The 12,747-nt window shown below is 41.7% G+C and overlaps 1 protein-coding gene across 1 annotated transcript in view; it reads right to left on the reverse strand.

The window, feature by feature from the left end:
- ANKLE2 (ankyrin repeat and LEM domain containing 2) overlaps positions 1-12,747 on the reverse strand; it is a 29,046-nt gene that overhangs the window by 15,161 nt on the left and 1,138 nt on the right. The window contains exons 2-6 of the mRNA XM_037014335.2: positions 8,430-8,903; positions 6,428-6,634; positions 5,041-5,234; positions 4,774-4,962; positions 2,125-2,247 (exon numbers count right to left, since the gene is read on the reverse strand). Of these exons, the coding sequence (XP_036870230.1) occupies positions 2,125-2,247; positions 4,774-4,962; positions 5,041-5,234; positions 6,428-6,634; positions 8,430-8,903 (1,187 nt within the window). The remainder of the gene's footprint in view (positions 1-2,124; positions 2,248-4,773; positions 4,963-5,040; positions 5,235-6,427; positions 6,635-8,429; positions 8,904-12,747) is intronic.

A 12,747-nucleotide genomic window follows, 5' to 3' on the forward strand; every position in this document is an offset into this window, starting at 1 on the left:
TCATATCATAGATAAGTTTTCACAAATGCTTAGGGTGCCTAACTGGTTTTCTTGGTTTCACTGGAGATGGCTGGTAATTGCTGGTCTGCTTTGGTTATGTAACTGTATTCCTATTATGTTAATGTGTGTGTGCAATTTAATTAGTAGTTTAAAACCTATACATGAAGTTACTCTACAAGAAGATATGTCAAAGAAATAACCAATCTTCCCATGTTTTCTTCCGTCTGCTACTTCTATAGCTTTTTTTCTTTCTTCCTAATTACAACCCTTAAATAGAATTCGTGCCTCATATCGAATTTACTGAGTATCATAATTCTTCCAAGTGGTAAAGATACCTCAAGACAAATGCTAGGCATAAAACCACAGGGCATAAATCTGCAAAGAAGTAAAAAGCTAACCTTTTCAAACAATATGGCTTCTCTCTCACTTACCAACTTTACATCTCCCTGTATGGCCCCGGAAGATGACTGGTTAGCCAGAGACGGGTAAGATTCCTCAAGGGAGGAACAACCTAAGACAGGCACAGTCGCAGGGGGGCCATCAGGTGAGAAATTGGGGATCAACTGAGGTGAGGCTTAGAACCTCATCCCCCTGTTTTGAGAGAAATCTTCTGCATTCGTGGATGTTTTGTTGCCCTTGTCTAGCTTGGATTAATACTTAGCCTATAGGCACACACCTGATCATCTACATTTGCTTTCTTACAGCACTAAACTGTTTTCTACCTTTATCTTGCATCTACCTACCACTTCAGCATTTTATTAAAAATAAAAATAATAATAATAATAAAGGGAGAAATGTGGGACCCACATATAAATCAAGTATAAAGATCAAACGAATACTCATATTTGACCTGATTGTTTATAGTTCATAATGCGTGATCAAAACCGAAAGTTTCTGTGGCGACTGTCCTTGTACTGTTCACCGTGTAAGAACTTATTCACTATGTAAGAATTTGTACACCATGTAAGAACTTGTTCGTTGTCCTTCAGAAGATCCGAGACTGATGAGAATTAGACTTGGGGTGGATTAATGATTGTGCATTGAGTCCCCTGTACAGAATTTTATTGTTGTTAACTGTTAACAACCATTTGATCAATAAATATGAGAGATGCCCTCTCAAAAAACAAAACAAAACAAAACAAAACAATAACCTTCAAATAAGAGGGAAGAAACCACAAAATTAACTACATCCTGCCAGCCTGTCAAAGAAACAAACAGCTGTACAGTGAACCCTGTGAGTAGTGAACTATTTTTTTAAATTCTATTAACTGTGAGAGAGGGCAAGTGCTTTAAAAACATCAGTTAGCAAACAGCAAGCGTTTTATATTGAAAAAACATACAAATGCACATAAAAAGTTAAGTCAGATAAATGCAAAATAATGGCAATTTCTGAGTTGGAGTCTGGTGAATTTCACTTCTTTTTGTTTACGTGTATTCTAAACTTTCAACAGAAAGCGGGTACTACAAACAGCATCTATAAAGGAGGCATCCCCACCAGAAGAGGATCCTTCCAGATCCTCTTTCCAAAGGGCTGGTAGGTCGGTTGGACAACAGCTCTAACACCTGGCGCCCACTGAGCTCCATCCACTTCCCTCCACCCTACAGGCACAGATGCACCTCTGCCCTCTCTAAGGTTATTTCGCTCAACTGCCAATATAGGTCATGACAAGGCCTGCTTCCAAAGGCTTGTGGGAGTCAAGTGAGAATACGTGTACACTGAGCTGACCATGCCAGCTGCTTTCAGCAGCATCACCCATGCCACCATCACCTTCATCCTCTCCACCACCACGACCTTCATCATGACCGCCTCTCAGTTCCCTCTGACCCTGGTCAGCTGAGGTATGCACAGAGGGAACTTGATGAACAACTGAGCTGCTGATAACAACTGACCACGAGTTTTAGGAAACTAAAATCAGCAAACTGGGGCACTCCAGTCCTTTCCTGACTCCACAACATCCTCTTCACAGAGTGTATCTTATTCAGCTATCAGTGCTCTGATGTGAGCCCACGGGGCACACAGCACACAGCACATGTGAATTCATGGCAGCTAGAATTCTGCATTGTCATTTTACATATCTTCCATTTCTAACACTACATAGCCACAGCATTTGAATAGGTACTTACATCTTCCGGTGTTTTATCACATTTATTCCTTGGGCTTTTTACAGTCAAAGGGTGTGCAGAAAGCACGTTGACCACATCCGCATTCCCAAACTTACAAGCGAAATGCAATGGTGTGTCATAGCCCTGAGGGAGGTGCAGGAGAGAAACACTAATTTATATTTCTTTGTCTTATAAGGTTGCTTTAAAACAAAAATAGGTATTTAATAAAGCAAAGAAAAAGAACCCTCAAATACAAGACCATAAGAAGAGAGTTTTATAACTGAAAAATAATTGGCTTGCACACACACACACTTCATGCCAGGGCTTGAGCCCGGCCCAGTGCCCTCTCCTCAGCCACTTGTGTACCTAGTACCTGTGGCCAGGTCTGCAGGCAGCTTACAACTGGGGTAGTAAAATACTTGCTCAGTGAACAGCAGCTTTAACAATTGAGGGCCCAGAACAATGTCATACAATCAATGTTCAAAAAGTTCAATATGATCAATGTTCAACACAGTAATGGCAACATCCAGAACAAAGCCAAGCCTATGAATCCCCAGTGCTAACACTGCAGTAAATGAAACCCTCCACTCCTGACTCCATGATGCTTCTTAATGCTCTGACTTGCCGTTGGTGGGATCCTTCCTCAGGCTCCTCACAGACCAGTGGGCCTTAAGGTAATGGTGCCCTTGAGCCTGAGAGCATGTGGAGCTGCCTCCAGACACCCCACCTGTGGATGGCCACAGGCTCAAATGCAGCAGGTCTACAACAAAACCCACTCACATCTGTCACAGCCAGAAACACGGCCAGGCAGAACACATCAAATTACCAAGGGCAGATCCCCTGACAGGTCATCCCCTCCCTCTACCTGCCATACTGCCATCCCCCTAGCTTTCCACCCAGTTTACAGAGACCCCTTGTGGGCCCTGACACCTGCGCTCACTTCCCAGTTTGCCCACCCTCAGCTAGGTGATGCCAGTGCTCTTGTGCAAGGTAAGCCCTATTCCTGCTGCACATCCTCTGGGGCACCTTCTGTCTCATACAACTTCCCAGATGAGCCTGGGTGTTTGCCTACACACTGCTCTGACCACACATTGCCCTTCTGTCCAGCCTGGGAAACCTTCTCCATCAAGGGCCAGAGAGTACATGTTTTGGGCCCTGCAGGCTGTCTAGTCTCTGCCCCAACTACCCCACTCAGCCCTTCTCTGCAGACAGCACAAAAAAAGCAAAACTTTATCTATAAAAACAGGCTGTCCTTTGCCAGCCCTGCCCTGGTGCATTCTCTAACTCAGGCCTCTCCTGACACATTCTACCTGAGACAGCCCCAGCTGTGTGGCTCAAGCTCCAGGAATCACTGACTCCCCAGACAGGCCTATGGCAGGATTGCTGCACATCAGGGCTGAATGGCTTATGGAGCATTCAGAGCATCCAACCACAAAGGGCCCTCAACACCAGAGCCTCTTCCTGCCCCTCCTCTCCCTCATGCCACATAAACTCAGTAAACCTGACCCCTATCTCTCCCTGCATTCCTGCCAGAAACTTCCATTCCTACACAGACAGCACGCTCTAGGCTCTCCCTACACTGTTTCTGGTGGACCCAGCCCTGCTTCTCATCCATGCCAGTCTCTGGTGAGCCCCCATTATCTAAACAGTCCAAGTATTTGATTTCTACTCTTGGTGGGTTACGGTCAGAGAACGTGACCCGTAATAGCTAATTCCAAAAATTCGGCAAGTCTTCTTTGTGGATGTACATATGTACCTTTTCTGTAACTACTGCACAAATATTAAGAAAACTTGTATTTTCTGTAGAGCACACAGTTCTTGTATCTATAATGTCACACCTCCTAGTTCTACTCATCAAGTCAGAGATGATTAATCCTGTGAGCTCACAAGCAGTGTGACTGGCAGAAACCGAATTTATCCCTTCTGTTCCTTTCCCACTTACACCACCTCTGTCATCTCTGTGCTTCTTCACTTCTCCTGTAATTCTGCTAGCTAGACTGGCCAAATTTATCTTGTGCCCCTTTTCTTCCACATGTCAGTCACTCTTGGGTGTGCCATACAGATGCACGCTGAGTCATGCCTCTCCCACATGCTTCTCTCCCTCCCTCTCCTGCCAACCACACTTCCCACACTCTGAGGATTTAAGTTTACCATTCTTGGTTTTTGGGTTTTCCCTTATATAAATATGTAGAACTCTTCTGCTTCAGAATCCTTACTTAGCCTTGTGCAACATCATAAATCATGCTTTTGAAACTGTCAACCCCACAGGACATAGTCCTAATGTTAGAAGAAAATATAAGATACACAAAGAACACTGGAATAAAAGCCACCAAAGCTTTTCTACTTTGTCTCTTCAGCTTTTTGACATTCACCCACCCTCCAATCTAAGTCCAGCTCAGGGCTCTCTTGACAAAGGCCAGGAAGGAAGTGTCCTTGGAGCAGCTCTATCCACAGTCGAGAACCACGCACGCCTGCCTGTGGCCAAGCTGGTCCTGTTTTCCAATCACATCTTCCTAAGCTCTCTGAGCTCCAAGAATGCACGTCTTCTCTGACTCTCCACAGGTACAGACACAGTGCAGAAGCTCAGTAAATACTCAAATACTAGGAACAATCTTATTTTAATGATGAGACTGGCTACAACTACTATGAAAAAAGAGGCAGCCTACTCACCATTTTGTCAGGAGTGTTCAGGTACAGATCGATGATGTAACAAATGCGCTTCTGCAGCATGCTCGGCTCGTCATCTGGGTACATAAGCCTCATGAATTCAGGGTTTTCTAGAGTCTCTAGGGTCAGCTGACAGAGAGAAGCCTGATTCTCTTTGGCAGCAACATGCATGACATTATACCTACAACCTTCCTGAAAGAAAAGTGCAGATTTTGAGCATCATTTTTTCAACCACACTCTCTTGTGGCTGATGATGCTGGACAGGCTTACCTGTACTATGGTTGGGTTGTCCCCTGAACCAATCAGGTACCGGGGATTACTCCAGACAAGATCGGAAAAGGTGTCTTCATCCCCTTTCTCCACAGCTTTTCGGAGTTTGGCGGTGAGATCTTGTGTCCGGGGGTTTTTGTAACTGTTTGCTCGCTCTTTGTTTACTGTTTCGGACTCAGGTAAGTACAAACCATCTGTCATCAAGAGACAAAATTTAAGGACATTTAATTTCACAAATGTTTCCCCCTCATTCACTATGTGCTCCACTGAGGTGATAAACATCTCTTCCACAGAGGCCTACAATTTAGTTAAGAGTAAGATGCATGAGGCAATCACCACACACAGCAGCAAGAGGCATGTCCCAGCTGCCAACAGTGGTACAAACACATCGCTACAGCACAGGGATGAAAGAGCAAAGGCTGACTGGACTTGCTGGGAAAGGCTTTGTGGAGGTGGCACCAGACTGGCAGGTAAGGTAAGAGCACACCACCAGCTTTCACAGCATCTATAAGGCATGGAACATTCTCATTACAGCAGAAGGGAACCAAAAGGGATGTCTGTGGTTTAATTGTAACACACAAAGAATATCTGAAAGACCTTGAGGAGAATTCTTATAAACTTTGAAGAGGGAAATCTGCAGCTGTTAGAAATCACTCTGGTTTCCATCTCAGAAGCATCTGTGTAAGGCTGATTGAGGGAAAAGAGGAAGGGAGGCAGCTGGGGCCCTCAACCTAAGGTCACATGTCCACAAGGAAAAGGCACTTTCCTCTGGAACCCCAGCTACCCTGGGATCCAGAGAAACCATGAGCCAAAAGGAGATGACACTGAGCCTGGCCGAAGGTAAAGGCTGCTGGCATTTTGCACAATGTTAACTGTGGAGACCCCTCACAGATCCTGCATCTGAGCCAGGAACAGGGGGGTCAGGTCTCTGCCTGGATGGCTCCTGGGGACTGTCTGGGTCAAAGCTAGTGTCAGTCCCAGAAGCAGGCGTAGCTTGAGGTGGGAAGCAGACTGGTTTCAGCATCTAAAAAGCGCCTGGATCTCACAGGTAGCAGGAGAGGAGACAAGGGGAACAGAGCAGAAAGGGGATGACAGCCCTGTCACTGCTTCTCCCATGGCCTCATTAGCTGCTGAGTCTGGAGGAGGTGCCTGGATCACTCAGCCCCACTGCCTACACCCTCACAGTCTCCAGCCCTCCCCAGACTAGCTGACTGACACATTCTCCTTGGCCGCTCCACGGCCTGGGCCTTAGCTCTCCACTTTCCCACAAACTGGACTTCTCTCAAAGGTTGAAAAACTAGTTACCATGTCATCAGGGAGGAGGTCACAGAATACCTTGGGACAGACCTGCCAGCAATGCCCCCATGTGAACTGCTACATAATTTACCTTTTAAGCCCCCACTGCTAAAAAGTGGTGTTATTTTCACAGGAGAAAGGGGTACAGAGGTTTTGCTTGGAGAAGGGAAATAATCACAGATTCCTCTAGCAAATTTCTCAGCATCTTCTCTGCTTGAAAAAGCCTTAAATCGTGATCCTTTGATCATTCTGACAGCTTGCAATGCTTCCTTTTTATCTTCATAAACATGAATCCTTTCTGCATGAGAAAGTAACAGGTAAAATTTAGAGCTGAGTTAACTAGAGCCATCGTTACTTAATTCACACACAAGGCCCTGCATTTAATAATAAATAATTGTTACCCAGTTGTCTGGTTTTTCTGATATTAATACGTCAGACTTTTAGTCTTGAAGAAAAAGGCCTTAGCTAGCTAGAAGAACACAATTAATGAGCTTGATCAGATATATGTGTATGGATATAAATAACATGATTAGCATATGTATTTTAAACACATATGTAATTTTACATCCAAGAATATTATTCTATACTGAAATTCATGAATTAACAATCTAAATAAAAACTACCAAGAAAGCATGTTAAAAAACTATGACTATATTAGCAAAGAGAATTTTAAACATAATTTTGGATAGGAAATGCCTTTCTAAGCATGCCAAGAAACCCAGAATTATAGAGGTAAGAAAATTCCAATTATTTTAAAATATTAAAGTTTTGTAGGGAAACTATCAAAATCAAATTCTAAATGAAACTATCAAAAATATGTAAAAAACAAATGACAAATGGAGAGAAAAAAATTTTAACTGATGTAAAAGAATGGTAATGTTCACAGCCCAGTACAAATAGTCAGTAGATATAATCAACTGATTCATCAAATAAATTCAGATAGATTATAATCATGTAAAAAAGATTATCAACCTAAAACAAGATCAAGGTTCCCCTTACTAAAAAGACAAAAGGCAAAGGTCAGTAACATGCAGTGTGGCTGACAGAACAGAAACAAGATGCCATTTTCTCTCTTTCAATAGATTAAAATATGAGTTCAGTATCATACAGACTGGAAAATTACTCTCTCATGCATAGTGAACGGTAATGCCTTTTGGAATATGGTAGCTTTCAAAGTTTAAAAAATGTGACCTGACATTTCTACTTAATATTTTTGTATTAAAAAAAGTACATATACATGTTAGGTGAAAACATATTAAATAAAAGCAATCTACATTTATATGTGGATATATAAATAAGACATAGGATGACACCCAAATGCAGCTATAAGTGTTTACTTCTAGCAAGTAAGATTTGGGGGAGGAGGAAAAAAATGTCACTTACTGTATATACTGTGAATGTGTGTGTGTGTGTGTGTGTACACTTTAATATACATAAAGATTATACTTTTTTTTACAAAAACAACTTTTACAATAATAAACATTAAAAATAAATAGAAACTGCATGATGACCATCTCCAATGTCACTAAATCGTCTTTATAGAAAATTCTTATGGTTGAATAACATTCCATTCTACTTACATACACAATCCTAACTCATCTATTTTTGGGCATCACCACAAATGATATCACAATAGTGATACTGTACAATTTCTGACATTCTAACCAATATCAAGTTTTCATCAATTGTTTCCAATGATACCTATTTAAATCTTGTTTAAAACTGCAATTCTTTGATATTGAAAATTACTTATACATTCATTAGCCATTTGCCAATTAACATAAAAGATGTTCAGGTTGTGCTGAATTAACAAAAAAATGGAGGAAGATAATTAAACAACAAATGGTGGCCAGCCAATCAATACTTCTAAGAGAATTATTATCTTGCAGAATCCAATTTTCTTACTTTTAAAAAATTTAGTTACAGATTTACAAAAAATTAAGTAGAGTTCTATATAAATGCTAACGATGGTTAATTGGGGTGATGAGATTATAGTGTTAAATTCTTCTCTGCAGTTTGTGTTTTTTCAAAATCACCTTCTACCTGCTGTCCACATACCACCTGAGTAAGAAACACCATGCTTGTCACATTACCATTTCTCGATGGGGCACCCTCATACGCTGGGCACACCCCATAGTACAGAGGTGGTTCTGTAGAGGCCCTCGCCACAGCTTTGTGGCCATCCACGCCAGCCGTGACATTGAAGGGCACTGAGAGGATCTCAGATGTCACAGCATCTTCCTCTGGAGGATTCAAGCCCACACTGTAACCAAAATCTTTGTCCTCAGAAAAGTTGATCTGCTCAGCTGAACTCCCTACAGCTGACTTCAAGATCTTTTGTGTGTCCTGGCTGGCGGCGGCAGCACCTGAGGCGTCATGGTCAGGAGGGTGCAAAGGCAGTGCTCTCCCATGCTCTAACAAAGCCTGGGCCAATTTCTTCTCAAAAATGAACCTTGTGGTTGATGTAATGGGCCCACATTTCAATCCAGCTTTGACAATTTCTTCTCTAAGATCATCTGGATTCAGGACTTTTAGTCGAGCCAAGATGGCATCCATTGTCATTTCACCTAGGCCCAAAACAAAAATCTGATGGTTATAATTATATCTTACTTAAAAAAAAAAAAAGTGTCAGAAAAGCTGGCTTCAAAGTTTCATTTCAATACAGTGTTTCTCTACATTTTCTGGAGTCTATAAACCATCTATAAGAATTTTCATCAGTTTTTTTGTTTCCAAATCTATACTAATCTAAACAAAATTAAGATAAGCAGTTTCTGGTTCATTTGGATAAGAATCTCACAGCCTAGTACTGTTACATGGTATGACACACCAACCTTCCAGGTAGGTAAGGGCGATGGGGAAACAGGCACACTCCTCCGTTGCTAGTTGTTTGGGACTAATCCCAAGGAGGGCAGTTGGGCAGTATCTATCATAAGACCAACCCCAGAAGTTTATCCCACAGATATATTTGTACTTTATTCCATAAGTGATGGGAAATTACATAAACAGAAGAGCCTCGGTAGATAGCTCTGCCTACCATTCTAACACTAATAATAGTTAATGTTTAATGTTTTGGAGGGCTTTTCAGGTGCCTGGTTCTGTTCTACAAGCACTAAATTAGTTGAAGCGTAATAATTCTATATTTAAGTATTATCAATGTTCACTCCCACTTCACAGATGGATCTAAATCACAGAGAAGCTAAGTAACTTGTTCATGTTATACAGCTTCCCTAACAAGTGGATCTGAACTGGAGCTGGAGCTTTAAACAACACATTTGGGGAAAGACCTGTAAACCCCAGAGTACAGGTTTAAGCATGGTTAGCTAGAATCAGGGTAGGAGGTAAAATGTGACAGGGCACAGCATACTGTTTCCATAATGGGGCTGGAGACTAGGGCTCAGATTAGAAAACCAGGAGGTCTTGACAACAGATCATCAGATGCCACAGTAGGGGTGTGAGGGGTTACAGAAGGCCTAGGACAATACCCAGGCTTCCAGTCTGGATGCCCAGGAAGTGGTGCTACCTGAGACAGAAAGCATCAGAGGGAGAGCAGAAACCTGGGTACTACACATCAGAAACACCCACTGCCACACACACCAATTGGACATTTCAATTTCCAAGTCTGAAGTTAAGGAGACAAGAGGTTCAGAGTGGAAAAAACAGATCCAGGAGTCATAGTGCATAGACGGTGGTTGTAATACCAAGAGACTAAATCAAGGATAACAAGGAACACAAAGACAAGGATTGAATGCTACTGAGGATTAGAAAACAGGAGAAAAAGAAAGACTCAGAGAGAAGACCAAGAAAGACTGGACATATTAACATATCATTGAAACGAAGGATTGGAATGGTTTAAGAGATGTTTAGAGATGAAACTGTGGGATATCCAGGATTGGTTTTAAATTACTGCAGAAGTGCAAAATAGAAGGGGTTGTGACAGATAAAAGGTGATTCATGATGTTTTTATATATACTTCTTTAAAACATTTCATGATGTTACCTCCCCTGACCCAATTCCAACAAAATTTCAGAAATGTCTGTTACTTATTTTAAAGCATTATCAGTCTTTTAAACAATGGAAGTATTGCACAGCCTCCTCTAAAGATGCCAAAGGACTTGAAGAGGGAAACCCACTGACCCCAGGAGGGCACCTAAGTGGATTCTCCTTTTACCTGGATATAAGAACAGAAGTGGCTTGGTGACAGGGAACTAGCATGCAGGGCACAGGGCAGGTAAAAGCCACATGCCCAGTAGTTTGAAGGGTGGGGCAACTGAGCAGATGTTATAGATAACCAGGAACTGCACCCATTCCTGGAAATACCCTATTTTCATACCAGCCTAATTAAAGGGGGTTTTGTCCTTGCAGCAAGCAAGTCCTAAACAGAATAATTCCATTACCTCGTATCACAACTGTGTAACCTTGGGCAAGTCATGTAAACTCTAAGCCTCAGCATCCTCATCTATAAAACTGACTTAATAATAACTCTGCTTCTTAGGCTCTAATAAGAAGTAGATAAAATAGTGCATGTAAAGTCTGTGTCTTTGATTAGTACAATCAAATCACTGTATTTGACACTGACAAATTATCCATGTCTTTTACAGCTATTCAGTATCAAATAACAGGCTTATTAATCTTGCAGGATACATAATATGCTAGAAAGTCGATTTGAATTAAAACAAATATACACTGCTACCAAAATTCTCAATACAATATACATGCATCTGCTCATATGTTCAAAAGAAACAAAGAATAAAGCAGAAACTAATGAGACAGTTATCTGTCCGGTGGGGACAGAAAGGTGGGCACTGGACAGGAAGAAGTTGCTCTCCAGCAGGAAACATGTTTGTGATTCACATACTCAAAATATTATGGTGAGAGAACCCCAAGGAGAATACAAACTGAAACAAATGAATTCAACATTATTACAAATCAGTAACATAATGATTGTGGGGACCCAACCTAGTAACTGAAAAACAAGGGGAAAGACCCAAGGGGTTGGCGCGCAGGCACACACACACACTGTACTCTAGCTGGTTTTGAGCTGCTTACAGTGGTACAGGTCAATGTGTACTCTAAGAATCAGCAAATTGGACACACTGTGGCTAATGAGAGCCAGGTTCCTCATGGACAGGGAGCAGAGTTACAAATAAGGAGACAGGGGAAGCTAGAATGGGAGTAAGCAATTTCTGTAAAGGGCCAGAGTAAATTTGGAGGCTCTGTGAGCCATGTCTCTCAAAACACTCAAGAACAGCTGTACAAGAGTGTGGCTGTGTTCTAATGAGACTTCATTTACAAATACAGGGTGAGCTGGATCTGGCCTGCAGGCCATGGTTTGCTGAAGTCTCTGCATGACTGTACCCAATTGACTGATAGAGACGTAAGAAAGGAGAAACTGAGTTAAGTCGGCACATTGGATACTTCTTGGTTTTGCTTCCTGCAGTGTGATAAAGTAAGATGCAAACTTGGAGGAGTACCGAGGGGGACATACCACCTGGCTTCCCTCAATGGTCACCTCTTAAACACAGCACTACATTAGTCAAACCAGGAAACTGACACTGGCTTAGCACAATGAACAAGACCTCAGCCTTGCCAGTCTCTGTACTCTTTTCTCCTGTGCTTTGTATATAGTTCCCTGACTATTCATCTCACCTAGAGAGACACAATTACTCAACTGTTTCATCACCACAAAGATCCTCCTCCACTGTCCCCAGCCCCTGGCAAGCACTAATTTGTTCTCTTTGCTATCATTTTTTCCTTCTGAGAATGTTATATAAATGGATCATATGCCACAGACTTTTTCAGAGTGGCTTTTTTCACTCAGCAAAACACCCTTGAGATCCACCAAGTCATTTTGTTGCTAACTAGCATCCACAATATGAATGTGCCAGTTTGCTTAACCATTCACCCCTGAGGAGCCATGTGGGCTGTTTCCAGTTTCTGGCAATTACAAATAAAGCTATAAACATCTGTATATGGGTTTCCATGTGTTAAATTTTCACTTCCCCAGGATAAATGCCCAGAAATGCAGTGTACATCTAGCTTTTTGAGAAACTGCCTGATTTCAAAGTGGCTGCACTGTTAGTTTTTCCACTAGCAGTAAGTGGGAGACCCACTTTATCAGCATTTCTGCCAGTATTTGGTAATATGGGTATTCCTTGTTTTAGCCTTGTTAACAGGTGTGTAGTGATATCTCATTTAACTTATATTTTGCTGTTTTATTGGCTGGTGATGTTGAACATCTTTTCACATATGTTTATTTGCTTTGTGCACTTTTTGCAAATTTTTGTAAGTCTAAAATGACTTCAAACCAGAAAACAAAAAAGTAGAAAAAAAAATTTTAGTGAAAAATAACACCTCAAATTCTAATCTCTTAGTCCCATCCCTATTGATCACACATGGTATTTGGCTTTAGTG

The sequence above is a fragment of the Manis javanica genome, chromosome 15 (assembly GCF_040802235.1).
Source record: "Manis javanica isolate MJ-LG chromosome 15, MJ_LKY, whole genome shotgun sequence".
Lineage (NCBI taxonomy): Eukaryota > Metazoa > Chordata > Mammalia > Pholidota > Manidae > Manis > Manis javanica.